Here is a 17502-nt window from a genome sequence, read left to right on the forward strand (position 1 = left end):
GTGGACTACTGCCAAGTATATAGCTTCCATCTCCAGGTAATAGATATGGAAGGTCTAGGCTACTTGGATCATAGGCCTTAGATCTTACTGCCTCCAAGGGTGAGCATTTTCCTTTTTTGTTTTAGTGAGTAGCACCTGAAAAAGGGAGGAACTCTGGAACTGGGGCCTGTAAAGGAGCATTCACTAGTAAGGAGTACTGCCGCAAACACCAGCGAAGATGTGATACCACCTGTTGGAGCATACATACTAAGACTGGAGGAGGGGTAAATATTAGTGATCAATGGGTCTTCAGAGTTCATTGCACCAACCAAAAAATGTTTCTTTTCAAAGGGGACCAGCTTCTCTAGAGATAATATGACCCAGAAGCTTCTGCTAAGTATGCCCTGATAGCAATTCCCTTTCAAGAAAAGTCTCTACCACTTGCATGAATCTCATTACCTTGTCAGAAGATGAGAACGATCTGGTTTTGACCAAGCCGATTTCATGTCTATGTATTTGATGCATTGTAGAGGGACAAGGCTGGACTCCTCTAATATATAGCCAGACAAGGCTGGATTCCTCTAAAAGTCATAAGTTGAGGAGAATCTGCCTGTGGCAAACAAGCAGGGTTCGTAATTCTGCTAGTGACAGCCCATCGTGTGGAAACTGTAGGCGCCTGATGTCTAAAGCATGAGCCCAGGTTGAGATAATGTCAAAGAATCTGGTGAAGACCTGAGGCACTTGTGGAAAGGCCTAAGCACAGCACTTTGAAAAGGTACAACTTGTTCTTGACAAGGAACCTCAGGTACTTATTAAATCAGGGACGGATGGGAATCTGAAAGTAAATGTCTATCAAGAGTATGGACAACAGGAATTCCTTCTTTCTGATGGCCAGAAAAGCTGTGGCTGGAACTTCCATCTAGAACCTTGCTGCAAAACAGTCTGATTCAAAAGGGATGAGTTCTATGAAAGGTCTCCCGTCCCATCACTAGAAAGAAGTTGTTGAAGAAGCCTGGGATTGTCTAAGACCTCTTCCATAGCCCATATGGCCAACCTCTTGGACATATCATTCTCCAAAAATAGATCTCTTGGAGATCCTTGAAATAGAACGGTCGGACTGTCCGAGTCCGATCTAATGAGAGTGGATAGCCAATGAAAGGAAACTCTGATTGGGGAACTTCTCCTGACCAGATACTGGTCCTGAAGAACTGTTACCTGCCCCAATGGATTTGTAGGCCTCTCCCCACTGGTTGTGAGCTGGGAGACTTGTCTTCCCTAGCAGGAACTCCTTTGTCTGGGGGGGTATCCTCTCAAACGAAAGGTGGGCTGGTAATTCTGGCTCCTAGGTGGTTTGGAGTCTGCAGAAGGCATCAAGCATCTCAGTTGAGGTCTAGAGGTATAAGTTACCTGATAGTCATTCTGAGATGTTGAAAGAACATATCTATGTGGAGGTTTCATTCGTTTACGTGGTTGGGCAGTGACCGCATGGTCAGGGAGGGAAACTCTGATATGATATAGCTTCATTATCTTTGCGCAGAATGATACACTCAGGCGCTAGAATGGCGGCATCTTCAATGATGTCAACATGCGGAGGAATGGTGTCGCATAGATGTGTTAGCCTGTGTACACGGCGGAGCTGTGGTATGCATTGCTAGCACTCGTGAAACTAATCCATGGTAAGCAATGATTGTCACATTTGCTCTCTAAGCCTTGGTTGAAAGGAGAGGAAGTAATGCTCGTTGGCCAGTTCAGTTCAACTGAAGCTGTAGTTGTGGAGACTGGACACTACAGAAGTGGTCTAAACAATGCCAACTGAAGTTGATAAACACAGAATTCTTGGGAGGAAAGCAATGCAGAGAACCCCTGGGAGTACAAGGCAAGCTGGACTCATGAGAGTGAATAGGGAAATAAAAAGGATCTTCAAACAGGGTTGCCTCAGTACGTGGTTAAAAGGCAGTCTCGACTCACGTTCGTGTGTGGCAACGAGGGAAGACTTTCGACGGTTTTAAGCACGATGTCTCAAAGAACGAAAATTCATCCAGCAGAAACTACACTATAAAGGGGTTACCAATCAGCATGCTAGTGGAATGCAAAGGAGATATGCAAATCGGAGTAATCACGCACCAAGGACACCGACTCGTGATCGCTCGGCCTATAGGGCGATAACATATTTACAAAATCATCATCAATAATTATAGGCATACTGTAATAATTCATGGTCATTGTCCTTGGATCCAATTTATGAACAATGCTAAAAGACTCAAATCTTTCAAGAATATCTTTAATGCCATCAATCATCATTTCAGAAATGATGAGATGAGTACAGTATGTGAAAAAGAAAGGATATGAATGATCACAATTGCTCCTATGTTAGTGCTCTCTACTCTCATAAGCATGAGAGATAGCAACAGGGTATTCTTTTTCAGAACTATCTGATAGAAAAAAAGGCCATTCCCAGGTGGAGTAGAGTACATGGAACCTTTGTTACAATGTTCGTATCTACATCGCCTTTCAGATGGTACATAACTTCGAATTAGTGGGGGCAACCCTGAGGTAAAATGGAGTTTCCCGGCACCCTTTTCCTCTTCTGTTCCTGAAAGAAGAAACACTCGAAAGGGAAGCTTTCCTTGACCCGTATCGTGTGAGTTTCTCATAAACTTATCCTTGGCAAAATAGTAAAATATAAATATGGTAGTCAACCAGAGTTGACTAAAATATAGTACTGTACTGTAAAGCATAACCAGAGGTAACATCCTCGCATGTAAGTGCATGATAAAACTGCACAATCAGGCCGTGCATCCCCAGGGAAGCAACAAAATGTGATTGCTATACCTTATGGGCAATAATATACTGTACTGTATTAATAAAATTATTACCAATATTTTATGTAAAAATTATTGGTCGTCATCCTCAGTTACTCTGGCCACTGAGAGCTCCAGAAACAACATATCTCCCATTGGGAGGACAGTAACTCGCAACAAAATTTATTAAAGAAATGGAGATTGAATCATGCACTAAAATTTAATTTATGAAATACTCCTAACAAAATTCATTAAAGAACGGGGATTGAATCTTGCACTAAAATTTGATTTATGAAATGAAATAAAACCTAATAGCCACATGATCAATCTCTCTAATTTGATAAGTGAAAATACATCTCGGCCAATATGTGCAAAGCGTTCGGTAACATCAGCACACATAAGGGTGGCAGTATGTTCTATGACGTTATTAAAATATAGCAATGACTTTATCCTTCCAAAACATGTTTGGAATCAAATGACACAATTGTGCTCTGATGAAATGGTCAAAAACTGTAGTCTGTGTCGTGGCCATTCCAGAGGATCCCTGGATAACATCAGAAAAGGATATAAAAGGGGTGAATTGAATTCTGGTACAATCCCCGTGATTTCTTATGAGGAAAAAAATGGCTTAACCCCCCAAAATTATATAATTTAATTCTAAGTGCCCGAGGCAAACCAGACTCATATGTATAAGTAACGGAATGGACATCCCCAATTGAATTTGGTGTTCTAGGATGAGAACAAAGGATGACTTTCAATACTTCCAACAAAGACATCTCTAAAAGTGAGAAGTCAACCTTCTGCAGGAACACTGCCACAAAGGATACATGTGAAATCACAAAGGGTCTATATAGATCAATGTATCAGGTAATCCAGCGTGAGAAGTAGGGGATTCTATAAATATTGAGTTTTAATTGGCTTTTCTGCTGGATTTGTTAGCATTCTTGCATAGGGAAAGTACAGACTTTTGAATAAATTAAGACATATCCTACTTCTTTCAGATTGTGATAAGTTTTTATTACATTTCAAGTTGTTTTTCCTGCGGAATTTGTTAGTTGTTTGCATAGGAAATGCATGATATTATAAAGTGTTATTGAGATGAGTACAATGTTGTAAACAGAACTGACATTATATTTTCATGATGACTGAGTAAAATAAGCAAAGTTAATAATGTTAATAATGAGCAGAAATATCAGTTGTCTTACTCGTCAAGTCAGTGATGAGTTTATAAATCCTAACTTACTGTATTTACAGTAATTCCTTTGATATTCTTGCGAGGCAAGTCTGACTTGCATGCCCAGTTGCTTACACTAGTCAGGTCTAGTGATTATAATGACACAGTGTTCCTTCAACACGGGTTCTGAATAATCACAGTACTGTAGTCTCAAATTCTTTAACTTACTTTAGTGAGAGGAGGAATATAAGAATCTAACCACTAAATTCAATTTTCCATTTCACAATCTAGATATCATGTAGAGCGACAAGGTATGCAGAAATGCAAGGGTTTAGCTGAAAAAGGGTTACAGTAATTCAATAACTCGAGACTCATATGGTACTGTATGAACTTGACTCATAAAATGCAGTGAACACTCAGAACACTTATTAAAGGAGAACACTATAGGTAGTAGGTTTGTCAGGACACCAGCTACCCCTTGAGATACTACCACTAGAGAGTTTTTTTGGGTCCTTTGACAGGTCAGACAGTACTACATTGGATCTCTCACTCTCTCTCTTGTTTAGCTTATTTTGTCTTTGCCTTCATATACACAAATAGTCTGGCCTATTCTTTCCACATTCTTCTCTGTCCTCATACAACTAACACCACTGAGATTACCAAACAATTCTACTTTGCTCAAGGGTTTAACTACTGAATGTAATTGTTCAGTGACTACTTTCCTCTTGATAAGGGTAGAAGAGACTCTTCAGCTATGGCAAGCAGCTCTTCTAGAAGGACATTCCAAAATCAAGCCGTTGTTCTCTAGTCTTGGGCAGTGCCATGGCCTTCCACTTTCTTGAATTAAAGTTCTCTTGCTTGAAAGTACACTTGGGCACACAGTTCTATCTTATTTCTCTCTCTATTTTTTTGAAGTCTTTATAATTTATACATGAAAGATTTAATTTAAAGTTGTTACTATTCTTTGTATATTCTATTTTGATAGTTTATTACTTTATTGAAGTATTTTTATTTCCTTGTTTCCTTTCCTAACTGGGTAACTGGGCTATTTTTCCTTACTGGACCCCTTGGGCTTATGGCATCTTGCTTTTCCAATTGGGGTTATAGGTGAACTTGTAATGATAATGATAATAATACCAATAATTATAACCACAAGACCTGATTATGATTTAGTTAAGGGTAAACAACTAGGCACGCAAATCAGACTTACTCCCCACAAGAAAATGGTCGCTGGCCTTTAAAAACAGGAAAAGAAATTAAATAAGTTAAAACCCAAACAGGTTTATCACTAACTTGGTTGATAAGCTAATATGGCATGTCATATCGTCAATTCCACAAAAACCAACTACTCTCTCTCTCTGTAATTGCCCTTGAACTAAAACTTATTTCTCGCCAATGTTATCAGGAAAGAAGAGGGGCAGTCGTTCTGTTAACAGTGTAGAAGCATTACCGTTGTTCAGTGAATAGTCTCAAGTTTCAAAAACAATAACTAAAGATACATAGCCTGAGCAGAACCAAGCGATATCTGAATCCTCACAACAATTATTGAAGATCCAGTACTTTCCCTGTGAGGAAATGTTAACCAATGGAGAAGGTATGCTAGCTTGAAATAGAATAAACTTCTCGCAATCTGGAAGGGGGGCATCTTAACACGCAGCTGCGATGGAGAAACTGAAGAATGGGAAACTCAGGCTGTGCTATGTCCTAGCATGCCACTTAGCATAGGCAGCTAGATTGTCTCATTACTTAACTAGAAGCATTCATCTTTTGATAAATTTTGGCAGTTAACATAAAAAAGGAAGTTTCTGGAGAAGAAGCAATATGAACATCAGGGGAGGTTTATAAAAATAATTAAAATGCTATGAGAATCTTATATGTACATCATTTTGTGTGTATAATTATCTCTCAAATAATTTTTAAATGAAAAAATTGGTTGAGAAACAAAGAATTGAGTAGCGCTTGAAGTAACCCCAAAATGACAAATTTGGAGATAAAGTAATTTTTATTTTTCCCTAACTAATACAAACCTGTAGTTATTTATCAGAATTATCTTTTGGCAAAGCTGGAAGGTAGCTATTGGACTAAACGTGTGTATTGACAACCCTGCCTAACCACTTGAGTGGGTAGGCAGGGGGTGGCTTGGGGGTACCCAGCCACCTATATACACTCTCACGCTGTGAGCTACGTCACTTTTTGACTGCAGGCAGGACTTACTGGGGGATAGGTGATGGCAGGCCAATTTTTATAAATAACTATAGGTTTGTATTAGGGAAAAATACAAATTATCTCCAAATTTGTCATTTATTCCCATACTAATAAACCTTATGTTATTTATGTGTATGACTCACTCTTAGGAGGGTGGAAGTCCTAATTCTGGCATGAACAATGAACAGGGTTTACCTAGTACAGTATATGACTGTGGTCTAGGGAAAACCTTGATACCTCGCTAAAAATACAGTGTGTATGATAGCGGCCTAAGCAATCCAGTTGTCGTGAGAGATATTATATGAACGTATTATGGAAGTACATTCCGAGTTTATAAATAGGAAATAAACAAAGACTTTTTCCATTGCTCACCTCGCAGGAAACAACGGGGACATAAACAGTACTATATATTAAATTTATGACAATAGTATACTAGGCTACACAAGGGAAGTGATAATTACCGGGAGAGGTTAAGGCCGGCTTGCAGAAGGACCCATGGTTCTATACCTCAAAGGAGGGTAAGGAGAAGAAATGAAAATGCTAGACATACTCTCAACCATCTGCTACTTGTCCAACAAGAAGCCTGAGGTATTCTTAAACCAATTGTTGAGGAGCCACCACAGGACCGATAGTAAAAGTATCGAGCCTCCCGTGTGTCACGTCTTTTAGATAGTGGACTATAAACATAATCTGACGTTTTCACACGCCCGCTTGTAATGGCTGCAACACAGAAAAGTTACGTTTGAGTGCCAGGGACGTGCTGATGCCCAACGTCATGGGCTCTAAGTCTTTGAGCTGGAGGTGGATCGGGATTTAGAGCTCTTTCAAATCACTTGGTGTATCCAAGATGAAACGGTATTCTTTGTGATCCTCCCCTTAACCCTTCCAGAGCTAACAAAAAGTGATGTTAGTCGGGGCCTTCTTGCTGCAGTGCATTCAGATATCTCAAACTCCTCCCTGGGTACAGTAACAATTTATCTGGGTCATTGGTTACAGAACGTATCCTTATAATATGAAAGGGCCTGAATCTAGGGTCCAGTACCCCTGAATTTTGAATCTTTGCAATAAACTAGGGACCTAATCTGAGTGTCACTTCCCCCCCCTCCCCTTGAATAGGCGATATCATACAAGAGGCCATGTAGTTCACTGACTCTTTGCCGAGGGCAAGTGATATCATAACTCCGTATAAGTAAGAAAGCTTCAACAAAGAGGATATATCCACTCCTTTCAGCTTAAAAGCAAAGCTCAAGGCTGAGTGATAGCCGTTCACCGCAAAGATTAAAAGGAACTCCGGTATTACAGGGATAGTGGCATCAAGAGAATAGATATTCCTTCGACAACACCAACCACAAAAGATCGTCCATTTCGCCCGGTACACTGAGGCTGAGGACTTACGCAAATATCTGACATTCTCTCAGCAATTTGTTGTGAAAAGCCTCTCTAAAAGAGGAAACACTGGATAGTTTCTAGGCGTGAAGTCGAAGCAACTGCACTGTTTTGTGGAAAATGTTTGCGTTTGGTTGATTAAGTAGATCTGGTCACGGAGGGAGTTCTCTCAGTAGATCTACTAGTAATTGCAGGAGGTCCGGGAACCACCCTGCGTGATGCCATAGCGGAGCTACAGGGGTCATCATTAGATTTTTGAAGGCTTCGGTCTTATTGTGCAATCTTCTCATCAGATAGAATGGGGGAAAGGCATACACGTCGATGTTGTCCCATCGTTTTTTAAATGCATTCTGCCATAGAGCCTGAGGATCCGGGACTGGAGAACAGTACAGCGGAAGCTTGCTGTTTACAGATGTTGCGAACAGGTCTACTATCGGGGACTTTGTTGCCTATCAGAAGATTCAAAGACCATTCAGAGCCTACTATCTGAGTAGCTCTGCTCAGATTGTCCGCGAGCCCATTCCTCTTGCCTTGAATAAAGTGAGCCGATAGGGGCTCAGAAGAACATACGGTGCCCCTATGTTCTGACCATCTGAGAATCTCTACTGCAAGACGGCATAGAGACTGCGTAAAGGTACTGCATTTTTTGTTTATGTAAGCCACTACAGTTCTGTTGTTGCTCATCAACACCACCGAGTTACCCGCTAGCAACTGTTGGAACTGATGAAAAGCTAGGTATGCTGCTCTCATCTCTAGAGGTTTATGTGCTGATACCTTTCGGACTCTGACCAAAGGCCGCAGATCGTGTGATGCAGCAAGTGCGGCTCCCATCTTTCTTTTGATGCAGGTGTATAAAACATCAGGTCCGGAGGAGGGACGAAAAGATCTTGACTTTTGCAAAGGTTTTCAACTGCCACCACCAAAGCAGATTCGTCACTTGTTCCTGACTAATTGAAACTCAAGTATCCACTGGATCTGAGCGTTGATTCCATGCAGAGTTAAGCTGCCACTGCAGGGATCTTATCCTGAGGCAGTGATTTGGAACTACACGGAGGAGAGAGGTTAGGTGACCTAACAGACTCAACCATTAATGGGCCGGAAGATCTTCCCGTCTGAGGAAGGGTGATGCCACTTCTCTCAGCCTGTGTACTCTTTCGTTTGATGGGAAGACTTTCTGATGGAAAGTGTCTATTATCATACTGAGATATATCAGTTTCTGCGAAGGAAGCAGTGATGACTTCTTGGGATTTATCAAGGCCCCCATCTCCTGACAAAACTCGAGAGGCATGTCTCAGTAATGAAGAAGGGTTGTCTCTGAGTCAGCAAGAACCAGCCAGTCGTCGAGATATCTGATGAGACGAATGCCGTACTTGTGAGCCCAAGATGACACTAAGGCGAACACCCTGGTAAAGACCTGAGGTGCTGTCGTGAAACCGAAGCAGAGAACCTTGTGCATATGAAGTCCTTGGTCGAACTGCCTGGATGACTGTGGCTGTTGTCTCCATCCTGGATGGAGTCTGTTGAACAACCTTGTTTAGGGGAGAGAGATCGATGACTGGTCTCCAACCTCCAGTCGCCTTTTTTACCAGAAAAATTTGACTGTAAAAAGCCTGGAGACCAGTCCACGACCTATTGGAGAACGCCCTTCTGCAACATGGTTAGGACTTCGGCCCGAAGGACCAGCTCCTTTGCAGATCCCTTTGCATAGAAGCTTAACGGGACTGTATCCCAATTCAGAGGAGGGAGATTTGGAGTGAACGGGATGCGATACCCTATAGCGGTCACCTCGATCCATGGATCTGCCCCGTGATACTGCCACCTCTGCTAGAGGTGCTGCAGGTGGTCAGTGATGAGGATTGCTGTTCTTAGCGGGAGTGACCACATCAGACGCTCCCTTTAGCTACCTTCTTCCCACTGAAGGACTTGCTCACTTTCTGGCCTTTGGACTGGGAGTTTCAACACCTTAGAGCAGGGGTGGCCAACCTTTTGTTTCCCATGCACCAATTTTTATTACTTCTAATTCACATGCGCCACACAAACTTTGACCCCCTTTTAATCCTCAAAGTATGGTGATTTGAACATATTTGACGGTTATACATATACTCATTATATATATATATATATATATATATATATATATATATATATATATATATATATATATATATATATACATTATATATATATATATATATATATATATATATATATATATATATATATATATATATATATATATATATATATATATATATATATATATATATATATATATACATATGTATATATATATATATATATATATATATATATATATATATATATATATATATATATATACATATATATACATACATATTATTCGGTTTATGACGAAGTTTTGATAATATTGGGAAAGTGAATATAAGTTGACGACAGACTATGCAGATTTGATCAGCTGATTTGAATGTAAACAATGTATGAGATTATAATTCGCTATATTTCTAATTATAAATACGATACTAAAATGTGAATATTACATGCATTATTTTTGGATACAGTTAAGTGAAACACTAGTTGAATCAAAATCCTGTTCATTTCAAATATAGCTCTAATTTTTTACCACTGTAAATGGATACACACGTACAAAGAGAGCTAGGACCAGCTGGGTGTAGAGATAGGTAGTGGGGCACAGCGCTCCCAATATAAAAGAGCATGGGTTATTTGAAATCATGGCCAAGCTTGAATTTTATTGTAATTTTTATGAGAATTTTTTATTTAATAGGTATTGCATCGTTCTTAGCCATCCCAATGCTGTTGCCAACTATTGGAAATCAAATTCTTAATGTTGAGTAAACAATCCTCACAAAGAATTTTTTTTTCTCCTTGTCCGCAAAAAAACGAAGCAACGAAGCATGAAACAGCAATTAACAATGACTGACTGTACCCCCATTTCTTGATGGTTGAAGGGGTGGACAAAAATCTCTCTGGGCGAGCCTATGTCCCTACTCGTCCTAGTATGGATGAGATCAGCATGCGATGGAGTTACACCTCTCATCCTCCTCTTCTGTCACTTCGTCAAGATCTTCCTCGTCTTCACTAGAGTAATGGGAAAGTTATCAGAAGCTGAATGCACCTCGGCACTAGATCGAGATGGGGAGGATCGTTGTGCCTTGTCTGACAAAAGTCTCCTTCTAGGTTCAGAACTCTTTTTGTGTACAACGAACTCGAATCGGATTCCAAGGGATTCTGAGGAGTAGCCATGACTGGAGCAGTCAGGGGCTGTGGCAGTGGAGGAGCCACAACCAAGGACTTCAGCAGGGTAGTTAGGAAAGCACTAACCCATGAAGGGATCTCAGCACCCTTTGAGAAGTCCTGGATTTTCCTAGAGAATCTAGGAGGAGGAGAATGTTGTCTAAGAGGAATCCTAGAAGGAGCCTGATTCGACGTAGGAGTGTGTCTCTATGGCAACAGGAGGTGCTCCTTTGACAAGCGAAAAGGACGGTCCGGGCTAATAGGTATATTGGCATACCTATTACGAGGCTCCTTAAACCCTTCTGGGAAGGGTATAGGCCTGCTGCTAGAGGTGGTAGAAGCCAGAAGCGGAGGCGACGGGACCACACTAGCTCGTGGTTCCGATACCCCCTTCTCTTGAATCGCTCGTGGAAATCACCGATTTGAGCATGAAATCTCGAGATTTATGCGCAAAATCTCGAATTTCGCACGACAATGGGCTCGATTCTCGAGTAGAAGTGCTCTTCACACGAGCACTAGGATCCATACTGGACGATGGAAGCCTTGAGCATTCCTGTTGCTTCAGAGGGCTACCTATGCCAGACATAGTCGGCGTGAGGGCCTCCGAGTAGAGACAACCCTTAGCGTTGTTGGATGTCTGTCTATAGGATGTTCAATCTCAATATCAGGTTTGGTCCGAATTCATTTGGGAGAAGGACTAGTTGAGGAGCGACGTGCGGATGGACTACTCGTGCGCTTACCTCTTCCTCTTGATGAGGAACGTCTAGATCGTCATCGTGATTGCAAGGTTTGCAATTGCGAACGTTCTGTTCATCGTGAACGGCATGAACGTCTCGAGTGCCTAGCTCACAAATGTGAGCATTAGCCTCGTGATTGTGAACGTCGCCCTCGTGAACGGCCGTGAGTGTTGCCCTTGTGAACGGGAGCTTTGCCCTTGCAAGCGTGAGTGTCGTCCTCATGATCTAGATTGACGCAATCTAGAACGCGAGCGTCCATACCTGGCTCTAGACTGGGTTGCTTGTGATCGTGGTGACTGCGATCGCTAGACTTTTCCTCATGAAGAGAAACGCCTCCTAGGAGTGTTGAGACCATTGGTCTTGTGAGCATGAAGCTCAAGAGCAAGAACGCCTTTTGAAAGAAGAGCATTGAGATCGCAACGATCTACGATCTCTGTGATGATCTTCAGATTGTCACGAATGACAATCAGGAGACGAGTGTCCCGAAGGACGAGAAGATGGAGAGTCGCATCCTCGTGAGCCGTTGCTAGGAGTGCTGGTTATGTGAAGATTATCTCCTCTAGTTGAAGTAGTCCTGTCGGGAGAAACATAAGGCTGAGTATTAAGAAACGACGATGTCCCAAGATGACGATCAGGACCATCGTCGGCATGAGGCCGTTGGAGGGGTGAACGCGAGATACTCGCTTCGTCCACGTGTGGAAGGTCCAAGAGAGGGCGACAGGTGGACTTCGGAGATCTCCAAAGCACAGATGTTGAGGGGTCTGGAGTAGGATCCTTCCTGGCACCACCCTGAAGGAGTCGAAGTAGCCTTCCTTCGTAGGGAGTGCAGAAACCCCTAAGGACGGATATGCCTGAAAGGGAGAAAGGTTCCCTGGCAGCTGAAGGTGTTGCCCCTCTAGGGGAAGCAGCTAACTCCCCAGTACCCCGAGGCTGCCAAGGAGTTATCCGGTCTGCACTCCTGCTCGTTCGTCCCCCGGAGGAAAGCGAGTGAGAAGGAGCTTTAGAAAGTTTTGGGGGTGCGAGAAGAAGAACGCGCTTTCCTCACCCGAGGGAGAAAGATCGTGCTTCGCCTTCTTCCTGCGACATCCAAACCTCTCCCATTGGGAGCAAGATCACTCCCTACACTCTTCACAGGGAAAACCCTGCTCGCAGAGATGCCCTCTACACAAAGGATACAGAGAACGCAGGTCGGTATCCATCGATGACATAAAGGTACCGCACACAGTACCCTCACGCCCAGGACATGTTTGCATAAGGGCGATCAGAAGAAGCACAAGCACACCTGAGGAAAAAATTAAAAAGTCCAATGATAGCCTTTGGAGGAGAGAGGAGATGTCCGCTCTCTACAAGCCAAAAGAAAAAAGTGACGAAGCTCACAGCTGTGAGAGTATATATAGGCAGCTGGGTGTTGCCACCTCACACTTTTAGTCTAATGGCTACCTTCCAGCTTTGCCGAGATAATCTACACAAATAAAGTAAGGTTTGTTAGTATGGGAACAAATAACATTGTTATAATGGGACACGATCATGCCTCTAAGAACATATCCTTCAGGCTAGCAACATAAAAGTCTAGAAATGTCATTTAATGGTCCAATTAAATTTTTATAAAAATACTAAAACTGAGAATGAGAAACTGTGAGATAATTCCCAAACAAAAATGACATACTAAAAAGCAGGACTCTGCTGATCAAGGAAATTTGTTCTGGGGTATTCTATATCTTTTTTATTAAGTTGTAGGATAAGAGATCAATTCAATGTTGCCAGAAAGAAATTTAAAAAATGCTGTGAAATATATAATAAAACTCAAAAGGAAACAAGAGAAAAATAAATAACATGAATTTGCACTCAAATATTGTAGTGGAATTTATATTATGAGGAATATTAGGAACAAAATCTTTTGTCTTCTCAACAACTTAATTTAAATGGGACCAATACAGTTTCCGGGCCTTACAGAAGTAACTAAAAAAGGTGCTACATTCATGGTCATTTATGGTTTTTACTTTATATGAATACCTTTGGTCAGCTTACCTAGTACCATTATGTTTCAATTTCCCATTCTTCCTTTTTTCACCGTATCTACAGCCTGATTTTGGATTGAATGTTCGATCATACCTCCCATTAACATGATTTCGATCTGAAGCATGAGAACAATGTGAGTAGGTCTCTCCACCTGATGAAAAAGAATCACTAATGCAGTCACTTTCACTTTCTCTTGGGTTTGCCTGAAAGAAAATATAAAACCAAAATATTATGTGTTCTTGATATTACCATCTGGAACAATGGCATTCAAAGCATCTGGAATAATTCAACAGTACTAAAGTGGAAAAAAATATCTACTATAAAAATAACACACAAAACAAATAAGGATTTCAAGATTCAGCCAGTAATGATCGTCCAAAGTTCACTAAAAAAGCTAATAACATGAACACAACTCATAAATCTTTCAAAAATTGAGAATAGGGACAAGATACAACTACTCTCAAGTCACTTAATAAAACCTTGCGCAACTCTCTTACAATGCTCCTAAATTGCCCACCCTTTTCTCCTTTTAGGTCCCAAAATTTTAATTCTGGATCTCCTCTTTTTCTTCTTGAGTTTTCTACCTCTCATTTTGAAAGCCATCAATACCAGTCTATGTTGTTCAACGCATGTTTCCCCAAAAATTACTTTAAAGTTCATCACATTGTTTTTGTTAACTCCTCTGACCAGTATGCAATAAACAGTACAGTATTTGGCTTTCCACTCCTCCACTTTCATAAGTTATCAGATACTTATCCAACTTCTGAAACCAGCTATTCATACATGCTAATTCACACCTCTGAGCCATCTTTAATATATACTCGCCATCTTCATTCCAAACCCATGGCCTCCATGTACCTCCTCATATCCATCCCTTCTCTCCTATTCATGTCTGCCCCTATGATTACCTTCTCCTCCTCTTTCACTGTTCTAATAGCTTCCTCAAACTTGTCTAAATAATATCATGCACTCTAACTTTCAAGTGTTTCATCAAATTTGGATGCTACTCATATGAGGCTCTGTGAGCAATATTCTAACCAAGAAATATAAAGCCTTTTGGATCTAAGACAATTTGAAAATTTAATGCCACAAAATAAATTAGAAACATTACCCTAATGTCTACCGTTTGACCAAATAATACTTGAAAGCCCTCACCAGATAAGAAACCTATTTTCTAATGCAGTTATAACTTCCTTTTTGAAAGAGGGAGTTTGCATTTTATTTTTGTTAAACCTTTTGACTGTGAATCATTCTTACCCTGAAAGTAAGCAATAGCAATAATATTACTTCGTGTTCTCCAAAACCTACCTTACGGGAAAGAGCTTGGAGTTCACTAATGTGTTTAGCTGATGTAAAAGCCATCAGTTAAAAAGTTTATCCCTGAGATCTTTAGTTGAAAGATTTCAAAATGTACAAAATCTTTTTATTCAAAAGAAATCTACCGACTACTGGAGGTTTTTTAATAATAATAAACCTACATACATCCTCAATCATACCACAAAGTTAAATCCAATTCTAAATTTTTTAGTACAGCATTAATGGCTGAATAAAGAAGTTTCTTTCCATAAAAATCAAAAGTTTTAAGTAATTTTTATTTTTCCTAACATACTTACCGAGAACTACTTTCTTAGGAGTTACCAGTAACCTCCTCTCTACCGACCAGAGTTTTGTGTAGTTTACCCCCCACCTCGTTTTCTAAGGAGGCCTACCCCCGGCATTAAGGAATGTGCCCCGAGGGTAGGCTTATCGTAGGTCGGTGTCCGGCCGGGTCAGCCTCATCAGTAAGTTCTATTGGATTAGCACAATGCTAGCAAGGGAAGAGAGGCACTCGGGGAAGGAAGGGAGGGCCATTACCCGAAAGTAGTTCTCGGTAAGTATGTTAGGAAAAATAAAAATTACTTAAAATTTTTTATTTGTTCCAACACGAATACTTACCTCGAACTACTTTCTATAGGAGACTTACACTTTAGGAGGCGGGAGTGCTATTCTGAACCCCTGACCCGGGACGTGGAGGCCAAGAGGCCCAGGGATAACGGGACCTACTAGAAAACGGATGTGAGGGTAACTACACAAGAGTTCACGTTAGTGTCTAAGTACTCACCCTTTGAAAAACTTCTTCTGAAGCTCCTTCCAGTAGCGTAGTCGTGAAGAATGTGTTATCCAATTGTATCAGTTGGTACTCCCCGAAGAGGCTAGGAAGCAACTGGGTAGGAGGAAGGAAACCGCACTTGTGCCTACCGGTTGCTAGCCTTGATTGCGCCTGGGGCTTTTACCGTTACACCGCTTGGAGGGCGGAGATGACTGTTCCAATGGAGAACCCGTCTAAGGACTTCCTCGAGTAGTCCTTGAGGTAATGGGCAGTAAAGGTTGACTGGTTCGACCAAGTACCTGCTCGCAGGATCTGACCCACTGCCATGTTTTTCTCAAAGGCTAAGGAGGTGCTCAGGCCCCTGATGTCATGAGGTCGGGGGGTGCCTGGCACTGCTATGCCCTCTTCCTTGTAGGCTCTGGCAATAACTTGTCTCAACCAGAAGGAAATGGTGTTCTTGGAAACTTGTTTCTTATTAATACCTGTGGATACGAAGAGGCTCTTGATGCCTGGGCGGAGATGAGCTGTTCTTTCCAGGTATTTTCTAATTGTCCGTACAGAGCATAATTTTAAATCTTCTGCATTACCCGTCCTAGGGATGGCAGGAATTGAGAAACCTTCAAACTTTGGATCCCAGACTGCTGGGTTCTGAGTCTTAGCCACAAAAGAAGGCACGAACTTGAAGGATACTTCTTTCCACCCCTTCGAATGAGAAACATCATATGACAGACTATGGATCTCACCCACTCTCTTAGCGGACGCCAAGGCCAGCAAGAAGACGGCCTTGAGGGTGAGATCTCTGTCCACGATATCCTTCAAAGGTTCAAAGGGGGGATGACACAACATCTTCAGGACCTTGGCTAAATCCCACTGGGGCACCCTACTCGCCTGTGGGGGGCAGGACTGCTCGAAACTCTTGACAAGCATCGCTATGTGTCTCGTGGCCCCCAGGTCGATGCCCTTCAGGAGGAAGACTTGGCCTAAGGCGGCCCGAACTCCTTTTATGGCTGGGATTGACATTCCCACCTTGTCTCTAAGAAACAACAGAAAATCTGCTATGTCTGGGACAGAGGCCTTAAGAGGTTTAATGTGCCTCTCAGAGCACCACTTCGTGAAGGAGGCCCACTAAGCCTGGTAGACCGCGGCTGACGACTTTCTCAGGTATAGAGACATTCTCTTAGCCGTGGACGAATAATATCCTTCTTTCTTCAGGAGCCGCTCGATAGTCTCCAGGCGTGAAGACGTAGGGAGAGTGGGTTGTCGTGGAGCCTGAGAAAATGAGGTTGATGCAGAAGGTCTGACCTGTCGGGCAGAGGCCACAGTGGTTGACTCGTTAGGTCTTTTAGGTCCACGAACCACTCTCTCTCCGGCCACCAGGGCGCTACCAAAGTCATTTTTAGGTTTCGGGCTGTCCTTACTCTGTTGAGCACTTGTCTTATCAACGTGAAAGGGGGAAAAGCGTACACATCTAGATTGTCCCACTTGTGTTGAAAGGCGTCTTCTAAGGCTGCTTTCGGGTCTGGCACAGGAGAGCAATATACGGGGAGTTGGGCGTTGAGTTTTGTTGCAAAGAGGTCCATCACCGGGGAACCCCAACGTTGGATGATGAGCTTGGCTACTTCCGGGAGAAGGGACCATTCTGTCCCTACTATCTGGCCTACTCTGCTGAGGCCGTCGGCCAGTACGTTTTTCTTCCCGGGAATGAACCTTGCTAACAATACCACTTGGTTCTCTTCTGCCCAATCTAGGATTTCTATGGTGAGATCGCACAACTCCTTTGACTTCAAGCCTCCTTGTTTCTTTATGTATGCCACTACCGTGGCGTTGTCGCACATCAACGCCACGGTGTTTCCCTTTAGCAGACTCGCGAAGTGTAGG

General features: G+C 42.1%; 1 protein-coding gene across 1 annotated transcript in view; it reads right to left on the bottom strand.

The window, feature by feature from the left end:
• Nucleotides 1-17502, bottom strand: part of LOC137631060 (uro-adherence factor A-like) — a 264160-nt gene that overhangs the window by 106947 nt on the left and 139711 nt on the right. The window contains exon 8 of the mRNA XM_068362655.1: nt 13545-13738. Coding sequence (XP_068218756.1) covers nt 13545-13738 — 194 coding nt within the window. The remainder of the gene's footprint in view (nt 1-13544; nt 13739-17502) is intronic.

The sequence above is a fragment of the Palaemon carinicauda genome, chromosome 39 (genome assembly GCF_036898095.1).
Source record: "Palaemon carinicauda isolate YSFRI2023 chromosome 39, ASM3689809v2, whole genome shotgun sequence".
NCBI classification, from domain to species: Eukaryota; Metazoa; Arthropoda; class Malacostraca; order Decapoda; family Palaemonidae; genus Palaemon; species Palaemon carinicauda.